At 40.0% G+C, this 27,747-nt stretch overlaps 1 protein-coding gene across 1 annotated transcript; it reads left to right on the top strand.

Annotated features, from left to right (window-relative positions):
* GEMIN8 (gem nuclear organelle associated protein 8) lies at window positions 1–27,259 on the top strand. Its single transcript, XM_086767854.1, has 7 exons — window positions 1–75; window positions 965–1,016; window positions 3,275–3,416; window positions 4,654–4,690; window positions 6,021–6,070; window positions 7,438–7,864; window positions 25,650–27,259. Exons 3-7 carry the CDS (start codon window positions 3,327–3,329, stop codon window positions 25,898–25,900), a joined length of 855 nt encoding a protein of 284 aa, XP_086623980.1. The 5' UTR covers window positions 1–75; window positions 965–1,016; window positions 3,275–3,326; the 3' UTR covers window positions 25,901–27,259.
* Window positions 27,260–27,747: the final 488 nt, after the last annotated feature.

Genomic DNA, 27,747 nt, shown 5'->3' on the forward strand with positions numbered 1-27,747 from the left:
CCGGAAAGGAGGGAGAAAGTACCGGAGGTGCCTCAGCTCGACTCTCCTGGCCCACCAGAGCCCCAGGCTGCCCGGGTGGGTGCGGGGACGGCGGTTCCCCTGCGACCCAGGCCTCCCGCCTCGCTGGGTCCGCGGCGGGACGGCTGGGGGGCGGGGGGGAGCAGCCGAGGCGAGCGGCAGCGTGAGGGGCAAAGCGAACAGCTCGGGAGGGAGTTTTGCTTTCGGAGCCTGGGTGCCTGGCTGCGGGCGGAGAGGTGGTAGTTAATGGCAGGAACAACGGCTGTATCGATTCGGGGCTTTTCCTTTTCGCTGCAAAAATGTCGGCCCCTGGCCCGAGGCGGGGGTGCGGGTGCTCAGGCGAGGGGGTCGTCGGTGCGCTGGGGCCTGGGGCCTGGGGCCTGGGGCCTGGGGCCTGGGGCCTGGGGCCTGGGTGAGCCTGGGCGCAAGGGCTTGTTTTCCTGCCAGCCCCTACATTTAATAGCTTGTGCTATTTGGCAGAGGCAAGAGCTGCTCGTTGGTTTTGTGATCCTTAAAGTCACTGATCAGCGAGAGTCTGGGCACGGCATCTGTGAAACCAGGAAATTAATTTTGCCTTTAAAAGCAATAGCCTAAAAGTTTCATCTTCTTACTTGTTTATGATTAAACTGTCAAGCCATGTATGATACATAAGCTAACTGGGGCCACTAATAATTGTACAGCTTTTAGCACTTCACTTTTGACCTCTGAGTTTTGGCTCAAATTGCTTTTGGGTTTGTATCCTGGATGTCAGAAAAGAAAGACCCTTCTTTTGGGAGCAGCAGGGGATTACGCTGTCTCAGGCTCTGTTCACGTCAAAACAGCCAAAATACATATGCTCAGGTTTGATCTGCATGCTTTGTTTGCAGGTCCAGTGGTTAAATGTGGATTATCCCTGCAGTGAACGTAATTTTATTTTACGTGTAATTTGTTTTTCTTCCCTTTGCAGAAATTACTACTGTTGGTGTAAGGACATTGGTGTGAAGACATCATACTGATAGGTAGGTCTTCATAGCTCAACTGGCTCTCCTGTTGGGATGACAACCAGCCATAACTACACAAAGTGCTGGACAGGTCTTGTATTTACAACCATTCACAAATAAGAGCACAGTGTATAGTGTGGGAATTTTTACACTTTGTTCTTTTTAAGGGAAATACTTGTACTGCCACCTGTCTCAGCAATCGCAGGCTTAAATTTCTGCATGACTATAACTAGGGCACTTCGGTATTAAAGTTAACGTCATACACCAGCAATGCGCTGTATTAATCTGAAGCACAGTGTTGAAACACTTTTCAGACATTCCTCTCCTCTGGTGGTAATTCTGCACCAAGAGTAAGAGTTAGAAGTATAAAATGAAATAGGTGTTTGTGGGAAGATGCACACTATTGATGTTGTTATATGGCATGCTTTTCTTACTGAACTCTTCAGATATTTTTAAAGAGTATGTAGTAGGGTGAGTTCAAAATACACAGTGCAAATTGATGTTTAACACCTTCAGTTGTGAAACTTAACTGGCATGGTTTGTCATGGAAACACTTCATATTCATGGGTTCAGCGAAATGACGCATTCTGGCTTTAAATGCCAAAACCAGTTTGGAGATGAAAAAAGTATCTGAACTGCCACTTGCGGAAGTCAGGAGAAATGTACCTAAAAAGGTAATTCGTGCATGTGTACTCTAGTGGTAAGTTTCACTGAGCATCTTTTGCTACACATTGTCAGAAATTGAATACTGAGTTAGGCACACCTCTGGCCTGACAGAAGAAAGCACTTCTACGGACTAAAGGAGCAGGGACAAAAGCAGCAGTGGGTAAAGGATGTGGTTAGCTCTCTGTTGTTTTGGGTGTTTCTGATTTAAATATGGTTTGCTTTTTCATGAAAGCTTTATGTAAATGTTTTTTTGTTGTTGAAATCTGCTGAATTTATTAAATTTTAACTTTCTTTAAGAACATCTTCTATTTTTACCTTAATACCGTGCAACAGGTTAATTAATCTTGTAGTCATCGGTGTTCTGAATAAAGCTGAACCCTCCTTGATCCCGCGTTGGTAGGTCTTTCTGAGCTGTACCTGCCACTTCCAGTATGGCAGCCATGTGGCATCTATATCCAACACACCACTAGAGAGCTTTGCTCCCCAAGTATGAAGTACGTTACCAAGTTACTGAAAACCAGTATTTCATTATTGTGTCTCACAACGTCACAGAGATTGTCTTCAACTTCTTTTGACTCCAGTGGTATTAAGTGCTGTCCTTGCTTTCATCAGATTTATCTATTTTCACTAATGCTTACTTGCCTCAAGTTAATAAGGAGACAGACATGTTTTGATGAAGCAGAGTACATCCATATGTAATTATCAATGGGGAAATATTTTAAAACTGGAGAAAAGGAAGTAATAGCATTTATTAAAAAATAATTTTTCCATCATTAATGGTCAACATAGGCAAACAAATCTCTTCCTTATTTTAAATTCTACACTTGCTGGTCAGTTTTTTATGTTCAGTTGCTTCCATATTTTAAGAATATAAATTATAAAAGTAGAGTTATCACATTTGTTTTTCTGCTTCTTGTCATGTTTTATATTTTATGTAGTTTGTTTTGGAAGAATAATTTAGCTGAAAATAAACCAAACTCATTCTTTAATTTAGTGTCCCAGCTTGCAACATTGTTATGCTCTGCTTTATATTTATAGTCTAATTTTTCATAAATAATTTATTAAAATAATTAAGTTTTCTGTGTTTGGTAAAACGGGTTTTTTATATTTGGTAAACTAATATAGTTGGATAGTTTTGCCAAGGTTTTTCCCCTCCTTGCCCTTCAGAGAGCATATGTACATGTTGCGTATTAATAATAAAGTCTCAGACTTCACCACTTACTGCTTTTAAAAGTATATTTACATTAAGCTCTGAACCTGATCTCTGTTTATGCTGAAGCTAGTTCATAGAATCTTTTGTCATGTAGGAATTGGAGTGAATGTGAAAATGAAATACGTACACTTTTTCTGAAGTGGAAAATGGAAGAATCAGCTACCATGGACTTAGGTTTTTAAGTATGAGGAAAAGACAGTATGGCAACCTTGACAGTATCCAGGTGTATATGGGAAAGGCACAAAAAGTACATGTGTGTGTCATGAGAGTGGAGATAGAAGTTTTGAAGATGGCTAGCATGGGAAATCATATGTTTGAAATGAACAAAGAGGGATAGCCCAGGAGTCTTATGTATGTGTAGGATTCAAGTGTTACAAGTCACCGTGGTGTTTTACAGGGACCTCAGCGCTGAGTTTTCTTCTTCCTCCAAGCAGAGAGGAGAGCATACAATGAACTCACACATTTTGGTTGCCTATTGCATGACCCTGCAATCCTTTGCTCACATGAGTCGTCCCTCTGATTGCAATGAGACTACTCATGTATGTAGGCATTCTTGTAGACGGGTTCGTGCAACCAAGGTTTTGTGGGTTTGGGCTTGGTGTGGACTTTGCAGAAGACAATAACTTGCCTTTGTGGTAGCTGCTTGATTTGCATTTTCTACAATACAGCATGTCTTAAGAGGCAAAAAATTGGTGTTGAATCAATGCTGTTAGGCAAAACACAACTGGTGTGTGTACTGTATCCGTATGCATTTTACACTAGTGTAAATCAACAACAGTTGTAAGTGCTGCTTTGGCTATATTCCACTGTCGCTGAGGGTAGCATTTGACCGGTCTTAGGGGTAGCGATGGTAGTTCAGTGTACGCAGTTTCTGTTACCTTTCACTGGCACTTACCTAACATAAAGTTCAGGTTGAGGGTGAGAGCATCGGGAGAAATATGTGGATGAAGCAGCTAGCGTCTTAATGTAATAAAATAATTGTCAGGAACGGCGGAGGTTCAGAATATTTATCAGTGGTCCATGCTGGTAAATCACACTAAAAATGATGGTAATTATAAATCCTGCCTAGTGGTTACAGGTCATCATCTCCCTCTCGCCTCTCCCTTTTTCTTTTTTTTTTCACCTCTCCAGCTGCCCCTTTTCCTTTAGCCTTTTAAAAAAATGTGATTGCAACCTGAATTTACTTGTGTTTTCTTTATGGGAGGCAGGATGAGATGTCTGAAAACAAAGAGAAATAAAGTATAAGAAGGGATTCTGTGTGGTTATAAATGCACTATAGGTTTAAACAGAAACATTACTACTTGAATGGAGTCAAGATGGGTTTAATCATTTTATGCTAATTGCTGCTTTTATAGATGTCCCTGTGCAGACACCACTAAAAGGCAAGAACAGAGTGTTTCATTGAAGTTTATGACTTTTATTTGACATTAATTTGGAAAATGAAGGTTGTAGAAGCGTAAACTGCAGGATAAAATAGAAAAGAGAAGGATATTGAGAAAAAAAAAAGTGTTCAGTCCCAGCATTTTAGGCTGCATTGTGTAGAAGGCTCCCTTTTAACCTTCTTATTGTAGTGGAGAATTTTAAGGAATGGGATTTTTACTGATGCTGATCAAAAACTGTAAATATGAGACTTCAAGTAGCCACAGCAGAGAAGGGAAGCTGTATTTAATAGCTATAGGCCATAGTACCCAAATTTAACAAAAATATATTCAGTGCTTGTGACCATCTTAATACATATATTTCTATGAATTTAAAAGCTACTCTTTTCTTTTTTAGTTCACCTTGATCACCAGAGCAAACTCCGCAAGAGATGGTAAGTGGTCTTTATGGGTTTCTATGTGATAACTTAGTAGCATTTTATATACAAGATGCATGTAAACACTTTTATTGAACTGTCAGTGCAGACATGTAAAAATTAGATGTGAAAGCAGCTAAACTGCTTTGAAAATAGAATTCAGATTACAACAGTGAGTGATTTATCTACTCCTGGGAAGACTCCAGAGACGTAACAGGAAAATAACAGAGGACTCTCATCATTTGCCTTAGATTTATAGCTTTTGTTTCCTTGAGGAAATCTCTTATTTCCATTTATTCCGCAGCTGAAAAAGCACAGACATAGAACTAAGTTAGACTTTAAAGTGTCGCTTTCCCTTTTCCACTCCAATGTAAAAGATTTCTGTAATTTGTTTTTTAACAGATGTATTTTTAAAATTCAAATGTAAAAGGGGTTTTCAAGGGTCACTTTGAACAAAAAAGCCACAAAAAGTAGTTGGACGGGCACCAACATCACAGTTCTGTCTACATGAACTGGCTTTTTGTCTTCCTTTCCCCTAAATTAACAACTGGAGCTAGTCAGCTAGACAAATCAGCCAGCTGGATTCCAGAGCTTTCAGTAAAGCCATCAAGGCCCTTTTTAGAAACATTTTAGAAGAACTGGAGATAATTTTTGAGCTTTAAAAGAATATGTTGTCGTCTTTGGAAATACATAGCATGTAGGAGATACCTGATTTTGTCAAGCTTCATGATGTTTCAAAACTGGATTTTTATGTACTGGAAAAACAGACAAAATGTTCTGTAAGTAACCTGTGAATGTATCAGATTTGACAACAGGACATTCTCATCTGACTACTAAAGGATGAGGAGTCAGCATGACATTCTTAAGCAAAGCAAGAACAGTAAATAAAGCATTGTTCATCCTAGCTTTTAGGTGGTTGGATGATTAAGAATGAAGAAATTCCATGTGGAAAGCAGATGCTTTTCTTGCACCCACTCATCTTAGGAATAAATCTTCTGAAATACATGATCTTGTAGCAAAACAATGTTAGACCAAGAAGAGAATCAGAATTAAGCTTCACCTCCAGGAATTGTTACTTTTCAGGAAACATAATTTGTCTGGACTTTTAAATCACATAACTGAGCCCCACAGCCCTTCACAAATAGGGTGCAATTTTTGATCAGAAATTCTCAAGGAATACAAGTTATGGTGAGTTTTCTTTATGGACTCTATTAGCCAGAGGTATTTTGTTTCTGAGACTACTTGCTAATGACCTTAGAAAGAATTAGCATTTATAGATCTCTTGTGGGATAATAGGCTCAATTTTGCAGAAAGAAGGGAAACATGAGAGTTAAAATTATTGTTCCAGACTCTCTAGCATTTGCATTATTGCCTGCGAACAAGAAAGTGAAAACAAATGTAAGTAAATGAAATTAACCTCACTTGATATTGTTAGCATTAAATGGAAATTATTTATTTGGTTTGTTTTTTCTGTTTTGTTTTGGGATTTTTTTTCCAAAGGATCATTCTTCTAGGGTTACAGAATGGTGCCAGTGCAGATGAAGAAAGCACACTTAAAGAAAGATTTTTTTGTCATATACGCCCTTTTTTAAAAAAAAAAAACTAATAAAAGACTAAATGTCACATTCATCTCTGAAAACCTCAGCTAATCTTGCTGTAGTTTTGCGTGTTTGCCAAAACGTGGCTTAATTAAAATTCTTCCAATTTGAAGTACAGGCATTCTATTTTGGCCCAGATAAAAGCTTTTCCATGGAAATTAAGATGTAGGGAAAAGGAAAAAAAAACCCCATTTGCTATTTATTTTACTTGTTCTAGGCTCTAGTTTACTTTATGGCCTTTTAAGATCCTTTATTATCCCCTGGTTTTGAGAGCAAAATGGGGAGGAAAATTAAATGGACTGTAGGCAGGGGGCTTAAGGCTAGAGGGACTGTGGGGCTTTGTAGTTGCTGGTGAAATCTGAACAGCGTGAAGCTGTGGTTTTTCAGGAAAACCAAGATTAGCTGGAAGACAGGAGAAGGTGTGTTACAGTGAGTTTCGTTCTATAGAACTATTTTTCCATCTCCTTTATCAGTGGTACTTTATTACCTCTTTTCATACGTTGGTTGCTGATGAGTACAAAAGTGAGATTTACTGGCAGCTTACACTTGGCTAAATACAGTCTTGTTTTTGATTGAGGCCATGATGGATATATGAACTTGGCTGAATTGCCATTTGACCTTTTCCGAGAAACTTTTTTTGGCAGGCAGATGGAGGAAATATGTTACTGGATAAAACGAATGCCTTTGTTTAATATGGAGGAATTTTAATCTCTTGTGTTTTCTGTCTGCGGATTTGGAAATCAGGTGTAGGTTGTAATACATACACCTTGGAATGACTGAGTTCTTGCAACTCACATGAGTGGCTAAGAAAATGTGGAACATATCTCCTAAAAAGAACTGATGCCCACTGTAGTAGCACAAACACTTTGAAAATTCCTTCTGGACACTATGACTTCTCTGTTGCCAGTTCTTCGTTGGTAGTTGTCTTGACGCAAAACCAAATCTTTTGGCAGAGTAATTAAGTGTAATGCACTTGCACTGTGTTAATACTTACCCTTCTCTTTCAGATCTGCATGGTTTATCACAGGAAAAGGATGACTAATGATTAAAAGGCAGACTTTGTGTTTGCATTTACAGTGTTTCTCCCCCCAGTTACTGTCTGTTTGCTCTTCTTTTTTTTTTCATATTTTTATTGGTGTTCTTTCCCCCTCCTTTTTTTGGCCACAGGAAGATGCTGAGCCATGGTATTCTCAGCAAGTGTACGCAAAATACTGGAAGCACTATGACTTAGCCATGCGCTGGATGCGTAGACACAAGAAAGCCTACAGGAAAGCCATGGAGTCATTTTATGACCTACCATGGCATCCTTCTGCAGCCTCTGCAAGTAGTCACTACTCAGATCGGGATGGGAATGATCTCCCGCATACCCACAACTGTTCTTCCAGCTATAGCCCACATGCCAGAGCTCAGTACCATGGGGGAGCTCAGCAGTACACAGGTGCCCACCAAGGGATAGAGGATGCTGACAGGGACTCCGAAATGGAGGAGGACTATGAGTCTGAAGGGGAGATAGAATATGACTTGAGTGACATGGAGATCACGGAGGAGCTTCGCCAGTTTTTTGCACAGACTGAGAGGCACCGGGAAGAGCTGCGTAAGTTCATGCTTGTTCTATGTTTTCTGGTACTTGGTGTCCATACCATTGAGTGGCGGATGGCTTCAGCATTTATGGGTTTTGTAGGAATTCACAGAAATAGGCATTGCAAGTGAGCAAGCCAAACAGAATGAAGCAGGCAAAACTGGTGGCTGCACTTAAGTACTGTTCATTAGAAATATGTCTCAGAAAATGTTTGAAGGTTTTTTGTTTAGAGAGAGAGAAGATTATGACTGCAAAGAGGAGAACAACACATTTTTGAAAAGACAATATTCACCTTCAGTGCTGAAGGGAAAACTCCAGAATTTTTATGGTTAAATTTAGTTAACATGCTACATGTCTGAGAGAGGAACCCAGAGGAAGTGCTTTACTACATCACTGAACCCTAGAATAGGCCTCAGTGTATTTTATAACATGGAGAGCCATTTTGTTTGTTATTCTTTGGCTAACCCAACAGTAAAATTCCATGACCTTTTACTTCTCCCCCTGCATCCCTAGGGTACTCTTCATTTTGTACTATACCACAAGTTTCTCTTTGCTTTGCATCTTGATCTGGACCCAAGTCCTTAAGCAGGGAATATAAGCCAAAAACTTAAGTTTTTTCTCAGGTCTTGATCCTCAGAGGTATTGGTCATCTTTGTTTCTTTAAAAGAAAATCTTTAAAAGAAGTAAAAGATAATGCTGTATTTTATTGACACTTTACTGTGTATACAAATGTTCCAGGCAAATTTATTATCTGTTTTAAGAAAGAAGCATGAAGAAAATAATTTTTCCTGCATGACTCCAATAGGAAATATCCAGAATGAATGTTTAACAGAGCTTTCTCTGTTTTCTCTGAAAGAGGGAGATGTTCTAAAACGGCATAATAAAGGCAGTGATTGGGAGGGAAAGATAAAAATTGTATTATTTTAAGTTCTTTGATCAGTGAGCAGAAACACCTCAGCTTAACTTCACACTTCCTGTCAGTGTGATGCACAGTTGCTCTGGTTAGCAGAGGAATGTGACTTCAGAAGCTGACTGGTAGTGCCTGACGTGCATCACTTTCTCATCGTGCTTTTGCAGAAACAGCTTGGTGTTCTCTGTTGAAACATTCCTTTACTGAGATACAGGATGCTTTGAGATGCTCAGCTACTTCTGGAAATGCAGTACCTTTTCTTTGAATTTATTTTGCCTTTATGATTAGTGGTGTTTAAAGGTGTGTGAGTGGTTAAAGTGGTATCCTGGAAGTTGGAAAATCTGGGCTCAGAGACGTTCTCTGTTGCAAATACCCTATTATGACCTATTGGTATAGCTATTTAATCTCTTCCTGACCCCTCACTGGCTGCTCTTGCTAAAAATATGATTTGATTCTTTATGAGGAGCAGGTGAATTGAGAAGACATTTATGACTCAGAATACTGATTTTACTTTTGTTCCTTCTACCATAGCAGTACTAGGAGCCTTTTGGAATTATTAGGTCTCTGCAGTGTGCCATGTACTAGCCTAGTTCTGGGTAAATATAACCCCATTCACTTCAGCAGCACTATTCCAGATCTTTGTGCAAACTTAAGCAGAATCAGGTCTCCAGCTACTGCGTGCCTCAGTTTCTTTAATAGTTTCCCTGATAAAGTAAGGATAATAGTAATAGTAGTCTGCAATTCCTCAGGCATGAAAAAGTAAACAAGTATTTGATTTAATAGAAATTTAAAAGTGCCACAAAACTCTTGGGTAAACAGTACTATCTAAATGTTAATTTTGTGAGTAATTAAAAATACAGTATGATCTTGTTCAGAAAGTTTCTCAAAAGAAGAGACATAAGCAACAGGAAGAAGGGAAAGTCATTGTTTCCCTGATGGTGTGGAAATGAGCTGGTACAGAGACTGTGTTGAAGGAAGTACCACTCTACTTTAAGAGATATTGTTATTAATTTTTCTGGATGCGGTTTCTGAACAAGATTAAATTTAGGGGTTTATTAAGCTGCAATCCATAATGACTGTCATGTTGTATCTTTCATACTGTGCTGAAGAACAATTGTTGCTCTGTATTGATGCTGAAGAAGATAGAGATAATGCATCCACAAAAGAAACCCACAGTTACTTGAATATGTCCTCTCTCATGCCTTTTCCTTTTAATCCCAAACTATATGCCCTGGCCTGCCCTCCCCACCTTAGGAGCAGGTCTGTAGAGAAACTTGGGCACTATAAAGCTCAGTAATGCTTTAAATGTAGGCATCTATCTCTGGAATAGACATTTGTGATGTTGAGGTAAGAGATTTAAATTTTCCCTGAACTGAATGAGAATGTCTGGGCATGTCAGAGGGAGATACCAATGACCTTGATGATCCGTTGAAGCTGGCTGTTAGGGAATGTTAAGAGGAAGGCTATGTCTCAGGCTGTCTCTCATGTTTTCTTTCTCTGGCCTAAATGAGGGGCTGCAGGTAAAGTTCACAGCCTTTGACCCCTGCACTTTGATATGGACTTGGGAGCAGACACTTGGGTTACTCTTCTTTTAAAATGAATGCTATGCAAGAGTTCAATATATGTTTATGGACAGCTTACTGAAGTATGAGGCACATGGGGAAAGATGAGCAATGGGACAAATAGAAAGGGGCTTTTTGGCACATAAGAAAGGGGATACTAGTACAGAGCATGGAGGTCTGTTTATCTTTGTGAAGGATGACTTACTTGCATTAGTCTGGTGTGTTTCAAGCCCTTCAAACTTAGGAAATACTATGCAGCATTAATGCAGCTATTTTGGACATGCATAGTGAGAGTCTTGATTTGCCGAGTATGATATAGCTGGTTCCCACACATAATCCATCTCATCAGCATGTAGAAGGATAATGAAATGGTCTAAAACAATTCCTAGCTGATGACAGACTCTTCAACTTCTGATGCCTGATCTAGTATCTGCTGGAGGTAAATGTGATCACAGATATCAGAGGATAAGATCTTGCAGACTTTAACTGTGTAACACTTAAATAAGCCTGAGATGTAGTTGAGAAAGGCGCCCGTGTCTGGGTGGTGACATGCAAGCATTAACACTAATTGCAAAGAGAAAAGTTTGAAAGGTAAGAAAGCTATCATGTCAGACTAGCCAGAGAAGAAAACTTCAGGTTTATTTCATTTTTCAGCAACTACCAGAAACTTGAAGAACAAGCAGATTCCTAACTTCAGTTTTTTTGTTTTGTTTTCACAGTGGGCATTTGCAATGATTGGCTGACTTGCACAGTAAAGCCTTTGAAACTGGCAAGCTCTGAGCCTTGCTGCATGATTTAACGCTTTAGCAGTGATACAGTTGTTCACAAAAAACCTCTTTTAAACCTCTTTTTTTGTTTGTTTGTTTTGAGTTAATGTCAAATTCTTACTGTTTTTTGTATTCATGTCATGTCTTGCAGTCAAGTTATGTGTTCCTGGAATGCCCCAAAGTAATTGTGAGCAGAGTTCTGCTGAGGCTGTATGAACTCAGACATATTCATGCACTACAAACTTTTCTTGTATTCTCGATGTACTGTGCATTTGGTTAAAACCCCTTACAGGCTGTTCCAGTTTCTTTCCTCTTCAGTTGTTTCTAGACAGGCAGTCATTATTATCTAGTGATTCTATTTTTTATGGAATTTTGTTGTCAGACTAGTCTGTTGTTTCAGTTTCTCATGTAACTGGTGATCTTAATGTGCTGTGCTTCTTGATAATGTTTTTAGTTGCATTTACAAGTCTTCCCTCTGGCTGCTGAAAAGCATGAAGTTATTTTTCTGGGTTACCATACCTGTCACACCTAGGTAGTGTACTGAATTCTCCAAGCATCCTAGATGGAAAGGACAGAATCTAGTAAATTGCCTTTTTATATTTGCAAGAATTAAAAGGACAAAAACTAAGAAAGGAAGATTCAGAAGCCTAACAATTCAGTAAATAGGCTAATTGCACATATTTATTACCCTTTTAAATTTAGCCTTTGAAACATGCAGTTTGTCCTCATGCAGTTTTTCTTTATTCCATTTTTACATGTAAGAGAAAATGACTGCTGTAATGAAGTGAATACAGCATTACGATTACATTGAGAACCATTCTGTAGTAGTCAACAGGCAATGAGACAGTGTCCTTTATTTAAAAACGAAAGCAAAGGAAAGTACCGTCATGTCAGTTCATTACTGAGGGATAATAGTCTGTCAATTGTTAATGCTATCACTATTTTTTCCATTAAAGCCTTTGTATTGCCCACACATACCCTCCAGCTTTTCCCAAAATAATGTTGTCTCAACTTGAAATTTTCATGCCAGATGGAAAACCTTTTTAAAAAAATGAAAGGAAATGGTGAATGAAGAAGTTTGTTTCAAATCTGCAACTTGTAGGGTTTTTCCCTCGGGTTTCTTTTTCTCTGAAAGACAACAGTTGCCACTGCCTCTTCCATGAAGAGGGAGTAATGGAATTTTCCACGTTTTGAGTAGTACCAGATCCATGAAGCTTTTGGTTTTAAGGCATATGTGCTTCATTGGAAAATAGACTTTTCAGGTTTTTTTCCACTATATTTTCTTTCTTTCCTTTGCATTTGGTAAATGCTTCTTCCTGTTCTTCATCTGTCTTTTTCTCCATCAGACTGTAGTTCAAAATCCTGCTCTTGGTCACCAGCATCTTTTCAGTTTCTTCTTCCTCATCCTAAAACGTCAAAGCAGTACGGATGGTGACCTCAGAAATGTCTGCTCAATTTCCTTGACGTTGTCAGCCTTGTTGTCACATGAACTTTTACCACTGTCTTTAGAAATTGAATTGCTAAAGCTTCTGAGAAATGTCTGTGAAATGAGTGTGCTCTCTGCGATATGTGTGGGTGCTTGAGAGATGTTTTTGAAGCACCTTCTTTTTTACACTGAAGGAGATATGTGGAAGGCTCTCCTTTTGTATCACATCTCTGCTCTTGATGTTTGAACCTTTTATTTTGTAGCATCAGAATCTTCTTGAGTGCACACACTGTATCCAATATAGAGGCTGTGTTATTTGGTACTGGAAGCCAACAGCTGAGAAAATGCCTCCATGCTAGAGAAACAAGGAAAAGTGCCACAATTTTCACTGCTTTAATATTGAAAACTAATCTGTACTTGCAAAAATAGAGGGTCTGAATTGCATTAGGAGAGCAACAGTTGGGCACAGTTTTGTATCTGTTTCATAAAAGACAAGGTTATCTTTGTACTAAGAGTATCAATTTGGCAACACAGCCATTCCTAGAATATGTGATAGTCAAAAAAATGTCCTTGGATCTCTAGAGACAGAGTTTGAGCTTAGAAGAATGTATAGCTTTGCTGTGTGGACCTCTGTCTTTCCTATCAATGCAACGCATTTCGGCATGAATGGGCGTTATGCTGTATAGGTACACCTGCTGCTACAGGAATTAATGGAAGAGAGACACTAGAAAGCTTGAGGTGCTGCTGAGGAAGCTTTGCTTTCTATATCACTGGACCAGATACAGTCAGAAATGGGTATCCTATGCATGCTCAGGAGAGTTGCGTGAAGTTTAGAACTGGAAATTATATGTGAAGACTTTCTTACTTGTTAGGTGCCTCAGGCTGAGACTGACAGCGTTTGACACTTTTAACAAGTGGCAACCCTTGAAAGTATGCAAGTGTAAGGCCAGACCTGTTACTGTGCTGCTAAGGGATGCCCCAGTTTTCAGCTCCTACGTGGCATCTGAGGATGCCGTGGACCACGCTCCCATGCCTGCAGGCTGGACAGTGGAGTGGAGCTGGGGCCTAGAATGCTGCTGCGCTGTCTGCCAGTGGCTGTACTGGGCTCAGTTCTTCCTCAGCACGCTGTGGAGCACTGATATTTAAGTTACAGCAGGTTATTGCTAGGAGGCAAAGCTACAAGGCAGCTCATGTGGTTCAGTGTAATTGCAGTGTAGACGTTGCTTTAAGAGGGATGACAAGATGTCAGACACCTCTGTTTCTTGTTATAGTTGATGGAAGTGAAGAATGCCTCAATAGCTGTCTTAATATGAAAATATGCATTAAGCTTTGGAAGCCTGTGTTTGAAATTGTCCTCCTTTATTTGTCTCTCTAATGTGTTCTTGTTATTACAGTGGAGATAGTGCATACCTCAAGTGGCTTACTGAGAGGCTCGATTTGTTCATATTTATAAGGGATTTTGAGTAGCTCAGCAGGAAGTAAGCAAGAGCCTCAAGTGTTAGAAGAATGAACAATGTGATCTGAGGAGAGTTGTTCATTCCAGATCTTTTGCTTAACAGTGAAGTTAGGTGTCGTCCTTGTGACCAAAAGCCATCCTGTTGACATCATCTTTACTGAACAAATACAGGATATGAACTACCCTTTCTCCCAGAGAGCTATCATCCCTAAGTTATTCATGAGTCAGTAAGAGAAGTCTGGTAATCTTGCATTTTTGCTGCTCTTAGTAAATCAGTGCTGTGGTAAAATTCTTTCTGACTGGGCTTATTTTGAGGATATGATAATAAGATGTGGAGGACAGAGACAGATCATGGCTCCTCTCAGCTGCCTTATCCTTCACCATCCATGTGCTTAATCTGCTTTTGATTGCTGTTTCTTGATAGTTGCTGGTCTCAGAAGGCTCCTGTGGAAACAGGTTAGTAGCTTGCTGTCATATACGTGGTCACTTTCATAGCTGTGATAGATCAGCTATTGGAACTGTCTCTTTACAAAGAAAATATGTGCGGTAATTCAGTTTTACGTCAGACAAGCAGAGTGTCAGTGCCTGTTTCCTGTCCATGTGGTTTCCAAGGCTTGAGGGCATTGCTGTGATGTACCTGGGCTCTGCAAAGCTTTGGCAAAGAACCACCAGACAGACTCTAGGGCTGAGAGGCCACATGTGGAGCAAGGAATCCCACCTCGGTCTTGTTGTTAGAGCAAAAATAGCTTTCAGAAGGCTGTTATGGAAGATTGCTTCATATAGGAACAGTTTGGTGTGGGAAGAAGTACACTCAGAACTGCTTAGACTCAGAACTGGTGCTGGTAATTTTTTGAAAGCAGGTCTGCCTGCTTGCTTATGCCATTAGCATCTGCAGCTGTTCTGAGTGGCTTCTCTAGTCTTCTCTTCATTCTTTGTCCCTGCAGGGGAGCCTGTGAAAGCAGCTGCAGCTGCTGTGGAAAAGAGCAGGTGAGACCATGCTGACAGATACAGCTCTAGGAAAGAGCAGCATAAAAGCTGCTCTGTGCTAATCACTCATCTCGGGCAGTCTTTCTTCACAGTTTATGCACTTTTCCATTTCCCTTAGAACTCCTCTATCACTGGTTTGATCTTGGTGCCACATGCAGCATTTCTGGATCTCTAGATGCTTTTACTTGGGAGAGAGCTCTGACTCAGTTCTGTGCTGATAAATCTGAATTCATCTGCCTTTAGCATGATGCTCTCAACCGTGTAAGTGGACAGCAACAGTGTGGGCTATGAATTAAGTGTTTTCTAACACAACCTTTTTTTATATCTACGTGGGGGAACTGTTTCTCTAGCAAGAATGTTTAAAGTTTCCAGGTGTACAGCACTGGAGTTGTTGTGAAAAGCACTGTCGAGGACCAAGGTGGAAATGGATATAATGATGTTGTGCGCTTTCTGTGCTCTTCATCTACAAAACCCACTCAGAATCTACAACAGAGCATGGCAGCAAAATATCTCAGGCGTTAATGTTTTAGGTGTCTCTGTTATAAAGCAAACTTCTTACACAGATTTACTTGGAGAAACATAATTTACACCTGCTAATTTTAATGGGGTGTTATTAATGCCAAGACTTGAGAGGCACTGTTTGCTTTTTATCATCTCTCACTGTGCCTCAGTTTTATTAGAAGCATCCAGATGGAATTCACATCCATTGTCATTAGGGAAATGTGGGCGCTGTGGAGGCAGAAACTGAGAGTTCGGAGACTTCCATCTGCCCAGGTCTTTTTAAAACTACTTTCCTCAAATGTTCAAAATCAAGTGAGACAGACAGACAGAGGCTGTTAGGCTACCCATCTCAGACTTGGGTGGCCTTTACAGACTTCCATGATGACCTTGGGCATGCCATTTGGGACTAGATTCACAAAAGCTGTCAACATAGGTGGAATTTAGAAACAGATATTCAAAATAATAATCTTTCTCTTCCAACTGTGCCTTCCTGGAAGAAGGGAGCTAGTCATTTATACCCAAAGGATGATGCATCTTAAACCCTGAGGTGTATTATCACTCTTATATTTTCCAGTGTCTGGGTTGAGTACCTGTGCCATCTTGTTATCTGCTGCAAAGCCCATTCCAAGGAATCTAAAGCACCTCCTACTCTAGGAATTTGTGACCATTTTCTTTTTATTTGGTCCTGCAGTAGAGGGGTGATAGCACTTCCCTGTCTCTCAGGGAAATAGAGAAGTATATGACAACACACAGAGAAACAGTTGTGCTGCAGCTGTACGAAGTACTCGGTACACGTTGATCCAGCTGTTCATCAGTGTTACAATTGTTACTGGCCTCCAAAGTACAAGAACTTGACTGGCTATCAGAGCTTCCCCCTGGTATTTTCAAGGGGGAAGTTGTCAGAACAGTGCTCTGAAGTACACTGAAATCAGAGGCAATGTAAAATGAAGAATGAATCTTAAATGGATATTTGTACTGAAATTAGGTTTGTACTGGAGTAAATAACATGGGTGTTATACTATTGATTGTTATTGTTCACATGTAGCTGGATGAGAATCTCCTGAGTTTAATTTCATTTGTAGTTGCTGAAGTGGTGGTTGTGCTCTAAAAGCTCTGTGTTCACAGAAATTCGAGAGACTTTGCCAAGGAATGTAGGTCTCCAGAGAGCATGCTGTGCCTCAATTTTAATATGGTTGTTCAAATACTAACAAGCCAGTGTCATTGTTCTCTCACATTGCACAAGCCTTGCAGAGCACCTTCATTCCTAGGAGGCCTGCAATTTCTGACGTGGTTGCTGAGCAGAAGGGTTGAAAGATTTACTTTGAAATTCAATAGTTGTCAATGCTTTGGGATTTTTGGCCATTGATATGGTAGAAAGCAGGCTGAAAAATTTTAAAAGAGTCCAGACTATGGAGACGGCATCATGTGTGACACGTTGGTGGAGGAGGTGTTGAGGAGGTAGATAGCAGAGCATCTAGTGAGCTTTGGAGGAGTGTAGGAAGAAGTATCTGCCTTTTTATGATTTCTGCATTTCTCAGTAGGTAAAGCTGGTGATGTGTAGTTATGGAACAAGCTGTCAGGCTAGATGGGCATTTAGTCTGATGGCTCTTCTCATCTAAAGTCTTCTCTTCATCAAGTCACTGAAACACTTCCTTCACGTGTGAATTGTCCCATTGAAGTGACAGAGGGGGAGACATAGAGCTCCCACTTGCTAAGAAGTACAGCTTAACTCACTGAAGGGCAGGGTGCCAGCTGCCTTTTTGAAAGGAGACAGTGCTCAGGCTTCTACTCCAGCAACCGACTCTGTAATTATTTCTAGTGTCAAACATTGCCCTTTTGCACAAGGCACGATAGACACGCATCTGCAGGTTCTCTCTGGCATATTTTCCCAATGATTTTGTTGTGGTTTTAATACAGGGCATGGCAATTATCCTCATGTATTTAAGTATATTTCATTTAATTTACTAGAATACTAAAATGAGCAATGAGAGGTAAACTAAGTTTCCAAAGCTACCCCTCAGCTCTTTCTTTCACAAGTTGTGAAGTATTTTGCTGATTCCTTTTGCTTGACCATTTTTCCAAATGGCTCTTTCAAAATGACTGGTCAGGCAGGACACTGTAGTTTACTAACAGCATGGAAAAATGCATATTTAGTTGCTGGAATTAATTTTATCTGGGTGAGAGAGAGTTATTTAATTCCACATGTCTGCAGTAATACTAACTTACAGACCCACCACTTAACTGAAAGGTCAGTTTACAGCCTGATTCTCTTCCTTTTAGGAAATCAACAACATGGTTACAGGTTGCTTTCAAAAATTTTGTTTGCCTTTTTTTTTTTTATTATGTTGCAGATTTCCATGTGTATATTACTGGGTTGCTTTCTCATGTCCCACAAAAAAAAACAAAGCTGAATTCAGCAGTGTGATCTGTGGCTGGAGTCAAGAAAGAAATTTCAATGTAAAGGTCAAATGTGCAAGTTTGATTCAGAAGACTAGTACAAGCTACTTCCTTTTTCTTTTTTTTTTTTTTTTTTTTTGCCTGAAAGCACCAAACTTTCAGTATTATTTAGCTGTCTAGCACTCTGTACATCATGGAACACTTTCTTCCAAGTGCATGTGCTTTATTTCTATTCAGAGCATATGTAAAAAATGATTGTGAAAGTCATGTTTCTTCAATGTGCTGGTTTGTTTTCGAAGAAGCACTTTGAACATTTCCTTGTTCAGTCTCCTCTGACTGTGCCATATATGTATGTGTATATATGGATACAGTTATATATAGCTTTAAGTAATCCTTCTGTTTACTCTAGCACTGGTGTCTTTGTCTGGCGTCAGCATTGTTGCCATCAGTGACAGATTGGAGTTGTTTTGGGGGATGGGAGTGCAGAGTCAGCTGGTCTGCGTTTAATCTTATTGCTGTAGACTTGATCCTTACTAGAGGCAGCTGCCAGTGCCTGATCCTGTACTAATTTCTAATCAGTGGTCAGTCCGCAACTTCCTGGCTGTTTAATTCTGTCAGATGGCAGAAGCGTACAGTCTGGGCACCCTGGTGTGATACGGATTCCTGGTTCCGCTGGGCTTGCCTGTGTGTTCTCTATCCTAGATGCACATATACCTAATCATGAATTCCATGTAGAGCATTCAAACTTCTAGAGCAGGCTTTCACTTGAGGTTCTACTAGGCTAGCTGGTTGCTTCATGTTTATGGGGTTTGATTGTTTCAGTTCATTTTCTGGTCCGGATAAAAATATCCCTTCTTAAGGGTTTCACTGTGGAAGGTAATAGAAGAAAATAAAAGAAAGGTGATTTCTTGTTTAGCTGGGCAATAACCAGTGTAGCCTACTGCTAGTGTAAACAAGGACATGAAGGCTTGTATTGTTTCCATCTAGGATCTTTGACAGTTTGTTTTGGAGACCACAAGAAAACCTTGCTTGGTTTTTAATCCTATTTCTAAAATAGAAATCAGCTTCTTTATTTTCCAGTTAACTGGGTAACTTTCTGGCAGTTACTTAACTCACAAATTTCAAAATAATGTGAGATAATTAATTCTTTAAAACTCTCTGTCAGGTAGGAAAGTATTAGGCTTATTTTACAGGTTCATCACAGTGAAGCAGGTGGTTAATTAACTTGAGAGTGATACATACCACTCAGTAGCAAATCTGGAAGTGGAACACCTTGGTTCTAACCTTACTTCCTGTCTTTCTATTCATTTTGATTTCAAAGGTAGTTTCTCTCTGCTTGCTGTCTTGGTAAGTAATTTTGCCCTGTTTCTATAGAGCTGCCCTCTTTAGAATGTGTAGAAGATCTGTGTTACAGTGAAAGAGAAGGTACTGAAGACTGAGTACTTCAGATTTGCAAAATCTATTTGCTGGTCTGCTTAGACAGCCTGTTGCAACTGTGTCTTTCTTAGGGAGTACGCTCTCTTGCCTTACACTATTTCCTGCTTTTACCAGTCGGTTTTCAGGCAGACTGTGCTTCAATGAACTATCTCAGTGCCAAAAACAGGTTAAGCAATTTTTCTTTCTAGCCATTCACTCCTGCTCCAGTGCTGCCCCTTTAGTTCCGCATGTGTGTTGCCAAGACACTGAACTGTATCAGGATTAAATATAACTTTTTGGGGTTTTGGTTTGCTTGGGTTTTTTTTGTTTTGTTTTTTTTTGGTTTTTTTTTTTTTTGTAGGATTCATTTTGTGGCCCCTTAGACAATTGTAGTGGCATCCTTGAGGGGCCTGAGAGCTGCAGCATGCAGCTAAGGGAGAAGGAGCGGAGCAGAAACTGTATAAGCTGGTTTTTTAGCTGAGGAAATAAAAATGTGCGTGGAACCATGGTTGCAGATTGCCACAAGCCTGCCAAGAAATCACATCTGCTCTTACTTCAAAGCCTGTAACAGAACATTTTCTTTTTTCTTGAGAATATTACATTGCTTGGAGATATATGTGGTGAAATACTCAATTTATTGTAACTCATGCCCTCAACTAGCAGATGGAAAACTTGTCAGTGTTTTAATACCTTCAGCATTTTTGGTAGTTCTCTTTCACAGTGGTTGTGACTCTGGTGACTGAGAGCTTATCATTGCAGGCAATTACTCCCCTCAAAAGTCACTTTTATTCAACATTAGTGTTTTCAAGCCAGCTACACATTTGATTTTTTAGCATAGGTTAGACTGGTGGCGTCTAGCTGTCTCCACTTCTTTGAAGACCAGACTTCTCCTGTTAAAAATGGAAAGGGGGAAGTTATATTGTCATCTGTAATCCTTTTGTTATATTTTTTTGCAAGGACGAGGTTTTAAATTTAAGGAGAAGTGTAAACATAAGTGTGTTTTCCTCAAGCCGACCTACAGCTCGAATGAGGCTGCCCATTCTGCTGTAAAATTATCACTCTCTCAGTATGTTTCCACAATTTCTGTAAGTTACTTAGTGTTCCGAAGTAACCTTCCAGCAAGCGGGAGTGTGCTGTTTTCAGCAACCCAGAATATTTTATCTTTACAGATGTGGGGATAAGTCACAACTGTTTGTATCTCACAGGCTCCCACTGATGGAAACTCTTGTCCTGCAAAGCTTCGCACTTGATGAGAGTAATGCTTGAGATGTCAGCCCTCTGGAAATCCAGAGCTCTGTTAAGCTCTGTAGAAATTAAACTCCTTGAATATCCTGTTTACAAATCCTCAGATGTAAATCCTTATTTTGATGGAATTCCTTTAGGCAAAGATTTTTATTTTCCTCATGATGTGCCTGGTGCATGCAAGTACAAGCATAATAAAATGGTCTGATGATATCAGTTCAGAAAAACTCCTGTCTAAGTTTATGGTAAAGATTCTTAGCTTTTCTAGGGAGATGAAGAAGCTGGCATTTTGCATTGAGAAGCCTGTGTGGGCAGAATATTTAACACAGCAGATAGGCTTGTGGGAAGTGGCATTCAAAGAGAGAACTAGGAGTTTTTAATCAGTAGAAATGTGTAGTGTTTTTAACTTCTGTTAGTGTGGGCTGCTGAAGATCAGCTCAGGTAGCATTTAAGGCAAGATGAGAAAGCTGAGAAAGTGCACATGCAGCAGTAACAGAAAATCATTCATCATCTGAAATAAGCAGGCAAATATGTGAACAGGGATTATAGGTCAGTCTGAAATCATGGAAAAGAAAAAAACAGATCAAGGTTGGGGAAAGCGCAGTATTTCCTTGAAGAATAATGTGCTAACTAAGCAAGAAACTGAAAGTCAGTAAAGGCCATTTGACACTTACGGGGAGAAAGCCCTTGGTCTCTTGCCGTAACTGCCATTGTGTGGGGCAGAGCTCCAGGAACGAGCCAGACTGCAGAGCTTGCACATGTAGAGAACTGTGGAGGAGGCTACCTGTATAAGAAACGTCATCAGATTGCATATGATCACTGGCTAGAGTGAGCTAGGGGTTGATGCATAAATATTAGGAGCTAAAAATGATATAAGAAACCACACAATGCTGGGTATGAATCTTTCATTAAATATCCAACATAGATAATTACCCTCCCTACTTTTATCTCCTTTTAATGTCGGAAAGTCTCTCCGTGGAGACTTCTCTCCAATTAAGAGAATTTATTTGGATTTTGGTTTTGAGGTTGTTTTTTTTTTTCCTTGTTTTGGGTTTTATTTTCTTTTAAGAAGAAAAGTATGAATTCCAGAAAGGAATCTTTTTTTTTCTTACTACTTAAGCTTCTCAAAGGATATTACAGAGAAGGAAGAGCAAAGTGGATCAAACTTACGGAAAGTATATGACATTCTCTTTTTTATAATATAAGAGTAACAGGACATCTGAGTTTCTAAGGGCCTGTGGGGAAAATAGCTTACATCTTGAAGGGCTTAGGTGATAGTTTTGCTGAAAGTATGTAAGAGGGCGTTTGTGTGCATATGAAGCCCTAAATGCAGTGAATAGCTAAGATACTAGTTACTGTTTATCCTGCTTTTGGCAGTCCCTGAGGATGGAGGTAGTTTAGATTTGTTCAGTTTTATTTTCAGCTAGTATACCCCAGATTAAAAGCCATCCATAAAAGGTGGGAAAAGTGGAGGGAGGGCACGGGACAGGATGACACCAGCAACCCAAAACTTTATTTAAAAAGGCCTGGATTCACTGATAATATCCCAGGTTGCGCTGTGAGTTAGGTAGAGATCTCAATATTCCTAAAGATGAAGGAAAAAAAAAGGCAATTTACTGTGTTTGCAAAAAGATGTCTCAGCTGGTTTTGGCCAAGTAATGATGACTTCCCAGCAGAACTGGACTTACTAGGAATAAGTTAATTCTGAAAAGAGCTTCAAGAGGGGAAGAGTATCTTTGGGAAGAAAGGGAGCTGACCAATTAGGAAAATGTCAGCAATGATTTTCCTTTGTGCAGGAACCAGCCACCACTGCAGCTGCCTGCCTGCTTTGTGAACATTGCAAATTACGTTCCATGATTGGGGGAAGCTTGCCAGTAGTTGAAGCTGAATGCTGTAAAAGAAAGCACATTTACTTTGTGTGAAGTAGAAGGAGGAACTACTTAAAAGTGCGTAAAAATTATTTGTTTCACATTTATAACTTGGCAGCACAATGACTTATGAATTCGTGAAACTCTAATTTGAGAATGAGCTGGGGACTTCATTGCTGCAGTCTGAGATTTAGTGTTTTGATAAACCTTGCTCCCTCGTTCATGGATGAATATTTGGTGCTTGCTTCAGAGAAATTCTGGTTTCGTCTACAGGTTTAGGGCTATAGACAGTTTATAAATTTGTTTGGTTTTTCCATTGTCAGATTCTTGTTGTCATCTTTTTGATAAAGAGGCTGTTGCACATTTAGCTCAAGTTGCATTGCTTTGTCTTGTTGTTGAAGTACGTTTTGAGGTAATGGAGAGAACCCAGACTGCTGGAAATAAGAACAGTTCTACTCCTAGCCCCTGCCTCACCAAAGAAAGCTTGGTGTGCATCTCAACAGGACAAAACTTACTCTGCTGTCATCTGTTTCTTATCTCTATGTTTGACTGGAAATACTACTTTTGGAAAAGCAGTAGTTTACATACCCATTTGTTTCCATGGCTTCTCTTTCCTTGATTGTCCATTACAGCAAATAGTGCTGTCACTGACAGTGGAGTTGATCATGGTAGTATCTCTTCACTAATTTGAAACTGCAACGTATTCCACACAGCTACAGTGGTATTACCAGCAACAGCTGCCATGTTCTATGCTCAAATTCAGCCTTTGATACAAAAAAAAAACCTGTGGGTCTCTGTAGCAGATTTCTGTCTCCAGCCTCTGCCTGGACTCTATCGAGCTGATTTACATGTCTGAGATGCTATTACGGAGTTGCTCTGGCAATTTTGTAAGCAGTAGCTATGGAATAGTAAAAGTCAGGTTAGAAAGTTAAGGGAAGTACATCTGATTAGTGTAAAGTATAACATATACTCCAGACATTACTTAGTCTGAAATTTAAATTGGTATTATTATTTTGATTGTTAATACGAGGATCTGCGGGTTTATGAACTACACTGTGCTACAAAATGGAGATTGATGCACGCTAAACTGTAATCCAGTCATCCATCATAAAGCTTCTGCTAGAGAGTCATTTAATTTCCAAACAGAAGAATTCATTATCTATCTCTAGAGAAATTAATTTTTCTTAAATGCTATTGTGTGCAATGAGCTAGCAGAGAGCATTCTATGGCAAGCAAGCGAGGAAGCAGCTGTCTCTAGCATGCAGCTATGGAAATAATGAATAAAAAATTTCCATGAGCAATACAGAAGTACAAGGAATTATCTTTGTGGCCCAAAAGAGTCAACAAATACAGGTTCAGTTCATTGCCCTGCCAGAGTTTTGCTGTGTAGCCTCCAGTGGGAGACATTGTTTTTCCGGCATAGATTTTAATTTCATGTCTAACACTATTCAGCATAATTTGCACCAAGTTCATGCTTAAAAACATGTTACCTAGTTACGGGCAGTCTGGTGTCCCAGGAAGTTTGTTTCAATGGGATGCACGTGACCCATGTAGTCACAACCTGGGTGCTATAGCCTGTCTTCATAATGCTGGGCCCTCTGTAGGCAATGTTTGTACTTTTAATTCAGACCTTCTGGTTAAAATGGCCTGATACCAAATAAATCTGACTCTTCCAAAAACACACATGGACTCTAATATATGTTTCCTCATGAATTCTGGCAGTGCAGCCTGCTTCAGGGGTGTGCCTTTAAACTAAAATCACAGAAAGTGAAATGGCTCTGTCGAATAGATTGCTAATAACCCCTTAAGGCCTCCTGCCCTTCAACTACCAACACAAAACTATGGATGGTGTTTGAAATGACAGGACAAAAGCTTTCTGCGTCCCTGTCAGACCAACAGATGCCAAAATTGAAGTTTCTGATAATAGCGTTTAAAATACCTGTTTTCTGTGAATGAGGTACAGGGGATAATTCATTTAGGAAGACTGACAGATAGTCGGTTGGCTGCTCTGTGCAGTACTTTCCAGGGTAAAAATAAACTGCAGATGTTTGACACAGATATGTCAGGGTATTTAACTTTGGGTTCGTGTTTGCAGATGTCGTGTGTTTTGTGGAAACTAAATCTCCGTCTTAGGGGAAGACGGGAAGAGGTACATGGCACCAAATGCTGAGAACCATGTCCTGTATGTGACTAATGCATCCTGACTTGTGGACATTCTGCCCATTTTGATGTTTTAAAAAAAAAAAAAAAAAGTGCTGTCATTAGTAGTGAACTCTTTCTGTTACTGGTAAGCAAAGGAGTTCAGTTGCCAGGTGATTTTCTTCATCTTGCAGAAGTGTCCCCATAAGAGGGGAGTCTTGTATAACACTTTGCTGTTTTAACTGCATAGACCACTATTTGTTCCATGAGAGCAGCACCCAGGAAGTGGAGGTATATTTGGGCACGCAAAATCAAGTTCTTGCTTCCCGACTGGACTTATCAAAGAGGATTTTTGATGATAGATTGATCCAAACGTTTCACCTCTATGAACTGTTTTAAATCCTCTTTAAAAGACATGGTGCAGGGATTTATGTTGGATACTGTTTTGGTTTGTCTTCAAAGCAGTAGCAGTAAGGCTGTCGATTTTGAACTTTGCAAGTCTAAGAAATGGATGAGGTTGCGCAGTTTATCTAAACACAGTGCTTACAGCTGTGTTTCATTGGATGCACTTGATGGCAGACACTTACACAACATTTTCATGGAGCAGTAACTCTTGGCCATGGTTCAGCTAAAGTTGCATTGTCCTGTGGTCCTGTGCATTGTTTCCTTATCTTCCCTGCTAAGTCATTACTTTGGAAAAAAATCCCTTCTTTGGGGGTGGTCTTGGGGGGTTGGTGTGTTGGTTTGTTTTGGTTTTTTTTCATTTCAGGGCATGTGTATGTTGGGGAGAAATGAAACAATGCTGATTTTTACTTGTTATTACTAGTAGAGAGGTTTTCTACAGTTCTAGGATTCAATTCCAGGATCATCTTCCTTTCTCCCCATTTCTTCCAGCCCAGCTTTATCATGATATTCAGTAGGAATTTGTAACTATGCATAATGAGCACAGCAGGACAAGTAACACGCTATTTATTTTGTTAGTTGCAGAAGTTGGCTGTGCCCTAGAATGTGTGGATCTTGGCGCTCTAGGCCTGGCACAAATTTGAATATGTAATATTTTAAAAGTTAAAATAAAATGTGATTGGTTGATAGCTCAGTAATTTACATCTCTTGTGGTTTATTTGTCTAGGGAGACAGCAGCAGCTGGAAGCTGAGCACCAGTACGTGGAGGCTGATCAAGACCTTCACAAAAGGACGGAGCGTTCTGTGCAGCCGCCTGCAGAAAGACCCGGGGAGAGGCGAATGGCAGAAATGAGGAAACTGTATGGTGCTGAAGCTGACAAAATCCAGGCAATGGAGGCTGCCCTGCAGCTAATCTTTGATAGAAACTGTGACAAAAAGCAGCCCAAATACTGGCCCATTATTCCCCTTAAGCTATGAGTACCTGGACTGTGCTCTGACCTGGCACAGAGCTGTAGGAATGGGTGCCTCAGTCAGGTTGTGCTGCTGAAAATAACAAACTGCAAATTTTGATTTTGGTTGGGCTTTGGGGCAGAGGCCAGCAAGGGCAGGATGTTTCTTTGCCTTGTGTTCTTTTTACACTGTCTTAGCAATGGTGACAGTCCATTCTACGTACATGCCGGTGTCAAGTAGTAATAGAGGGACAGTAATATCAAACCTGTCTAAAGTCATAGTTTCACTCATTTGATAACCTCCTGCCTTGACCATGCTTGCAAGAAACATAACAATGTCTGTACTCAGTGAACTGGGGAAACTTAAATTGATGCGAAAAAGAAAAAGACTATATGAAATTTCTGCTTTTCCCATTTAGGAAATTGAGTGATCCCGTTTTTTAGTCTTATTTAAGATAGTAGCATTTGGATCCTGTTTAACACAGCACAACTTGGAGTGTTATGTCTGCTAATCTTGGATTTTTTTGAGAACTGGGAGCCCACTGGCCAAGATACAACATATCAAATTACTGTAGCCCAGCCATTTGAATTCTTTTTCAAAGGGTTATAATAAAGCAGGAAGTTTTTCTTCCAGACTGATACTCGTCTGGCAGGAGTTTAACTCTGAAGCAAAATTATATAGAAAAATGTTTTAATGAAGGGGGTGGGGGGAGTGGGAGAGAAACCTGATGTGGCCCTGTCTGAGATCTGTTTAGCAGAAGGGAAACTTAAGAGGACAAAGCGCTCTTGGGGCCAGTGCCTACAGTGATTTTTGCCGTTCTAATAAAAAGCATCTAATTGGTTTGAAGCTTTAAAGAAGACTTAGTTTGATAGATGAAGGGTATATCTGTACACTGTATATGGAAGTCCAGAAGCCATGTAGCCCTGAGGCCTATGTTTATTCTCGATGCAGCTTTCCAATACCCACCTGTATATTACATGCACAAAGCTTAAACTTAGGCAGATGTGCCTCTGTGTGTACTCATCCGTCTTCACAGGCTGTTTGGCTCCAGTTCTGTCACATCATTTCAGTCAGCTGTGCTTGCCCCACTAATAGCTGACCAGGAGGAGTGAGGCACAAAAGTGATCTGTGTAAGAGAGGCAGAATTGGCCCTTCCATGCTGGTGACTCCTTAGATGATGGTACCCTGGACACTTCCAAGGACTTTCTGTGAAGCACTGCTGCTACGTATCGTTGTGTGCTGCAGGGCCATAGTTTGTATTAAGCAGCATTTCCATGCCAGGGCAAAGGAACCTTATCCTGTTTCAATTGTGACAAATGTTCATGTGCCTTTCTGGCAACATAGGAAGGTCACAGCTAGAATTCTAACTTCAGTTCATGCCCGTTGTGTCTGGTGTCTCTCTACAGCATGTGTAGTTTGTAATACTGTTGTGCCCTCTGCAGCAGCCAGCTGCACCAAAGCAAGTCTGCAGTGCAGTCTGGAATATCTTTGGTTTTACTAGTAGTTACTATGTTTTTTTCAAGGCAGCATTTTCATTTCAGTTCTACCTTCTTCACTTGAGATGTGATGAGATGGCGTTAAATTGAACACTGAAATTAAAAGCCCCCAGTCCCCAAGACTTATTACTGGTGATTAATCTGAAAAACTTGGGTGAGCAGGAGAGGGAAAAGGGTTATGAACAGTCCTGCATTTGTCTTCGCTCTTGTTTTTGGCGGGTTTTGTTAGAAATTCAGTGTTTTGTTTGGGTTTCCTTTTGTTGACCAAATAAATTCTCTTCATAACACCTTGCAATGTATTTTTATTTTTTCATAAACAAACTTCCGTACTTCAGCACTCCAGTTCTCAAATGCTTAAGCTTCCTTTTAGCTGCTGTA

This window comes from Chlamydotis macqueenii, chromosome 1 (genome assembly GCF_036417535.1).
Source record: "Chlamydotis macqueenii isolate bChlMac1 chromosome 1, bChlMac1.mat, whole genome shotgun sequence".
Taxonomy (NCBI): domain Eukaryota; kingdom Metazoa; phylum Chordata; class Aves; order Otidiformes; family Otididae; genus Chlamydotis; species Chlamydotis macqueenii.

Coding starts and splice junctions, on each gene's coding strand:
- GEMIN8 (XM_086767854.1), top strand. CDS start 3,327: ATGAACTCACACATTTTGGTTGCCTATTGCATGACCCTGCAATCCTTT. Junction 3,417..4,653: donor ATTGCAATGAGACTACTCAT/GTATGTAGGCAT, acceptor TTTCTTTTTTAG/TTCACCTTGATCACCAGAGC. Junction 6,071..7,437: donor ACAAGAAAGTGAAAACAAAT/GTAAGTAAATGA, acceptor TTTTGGCCACAG/GAAGATGCTGAGCCATGGTA.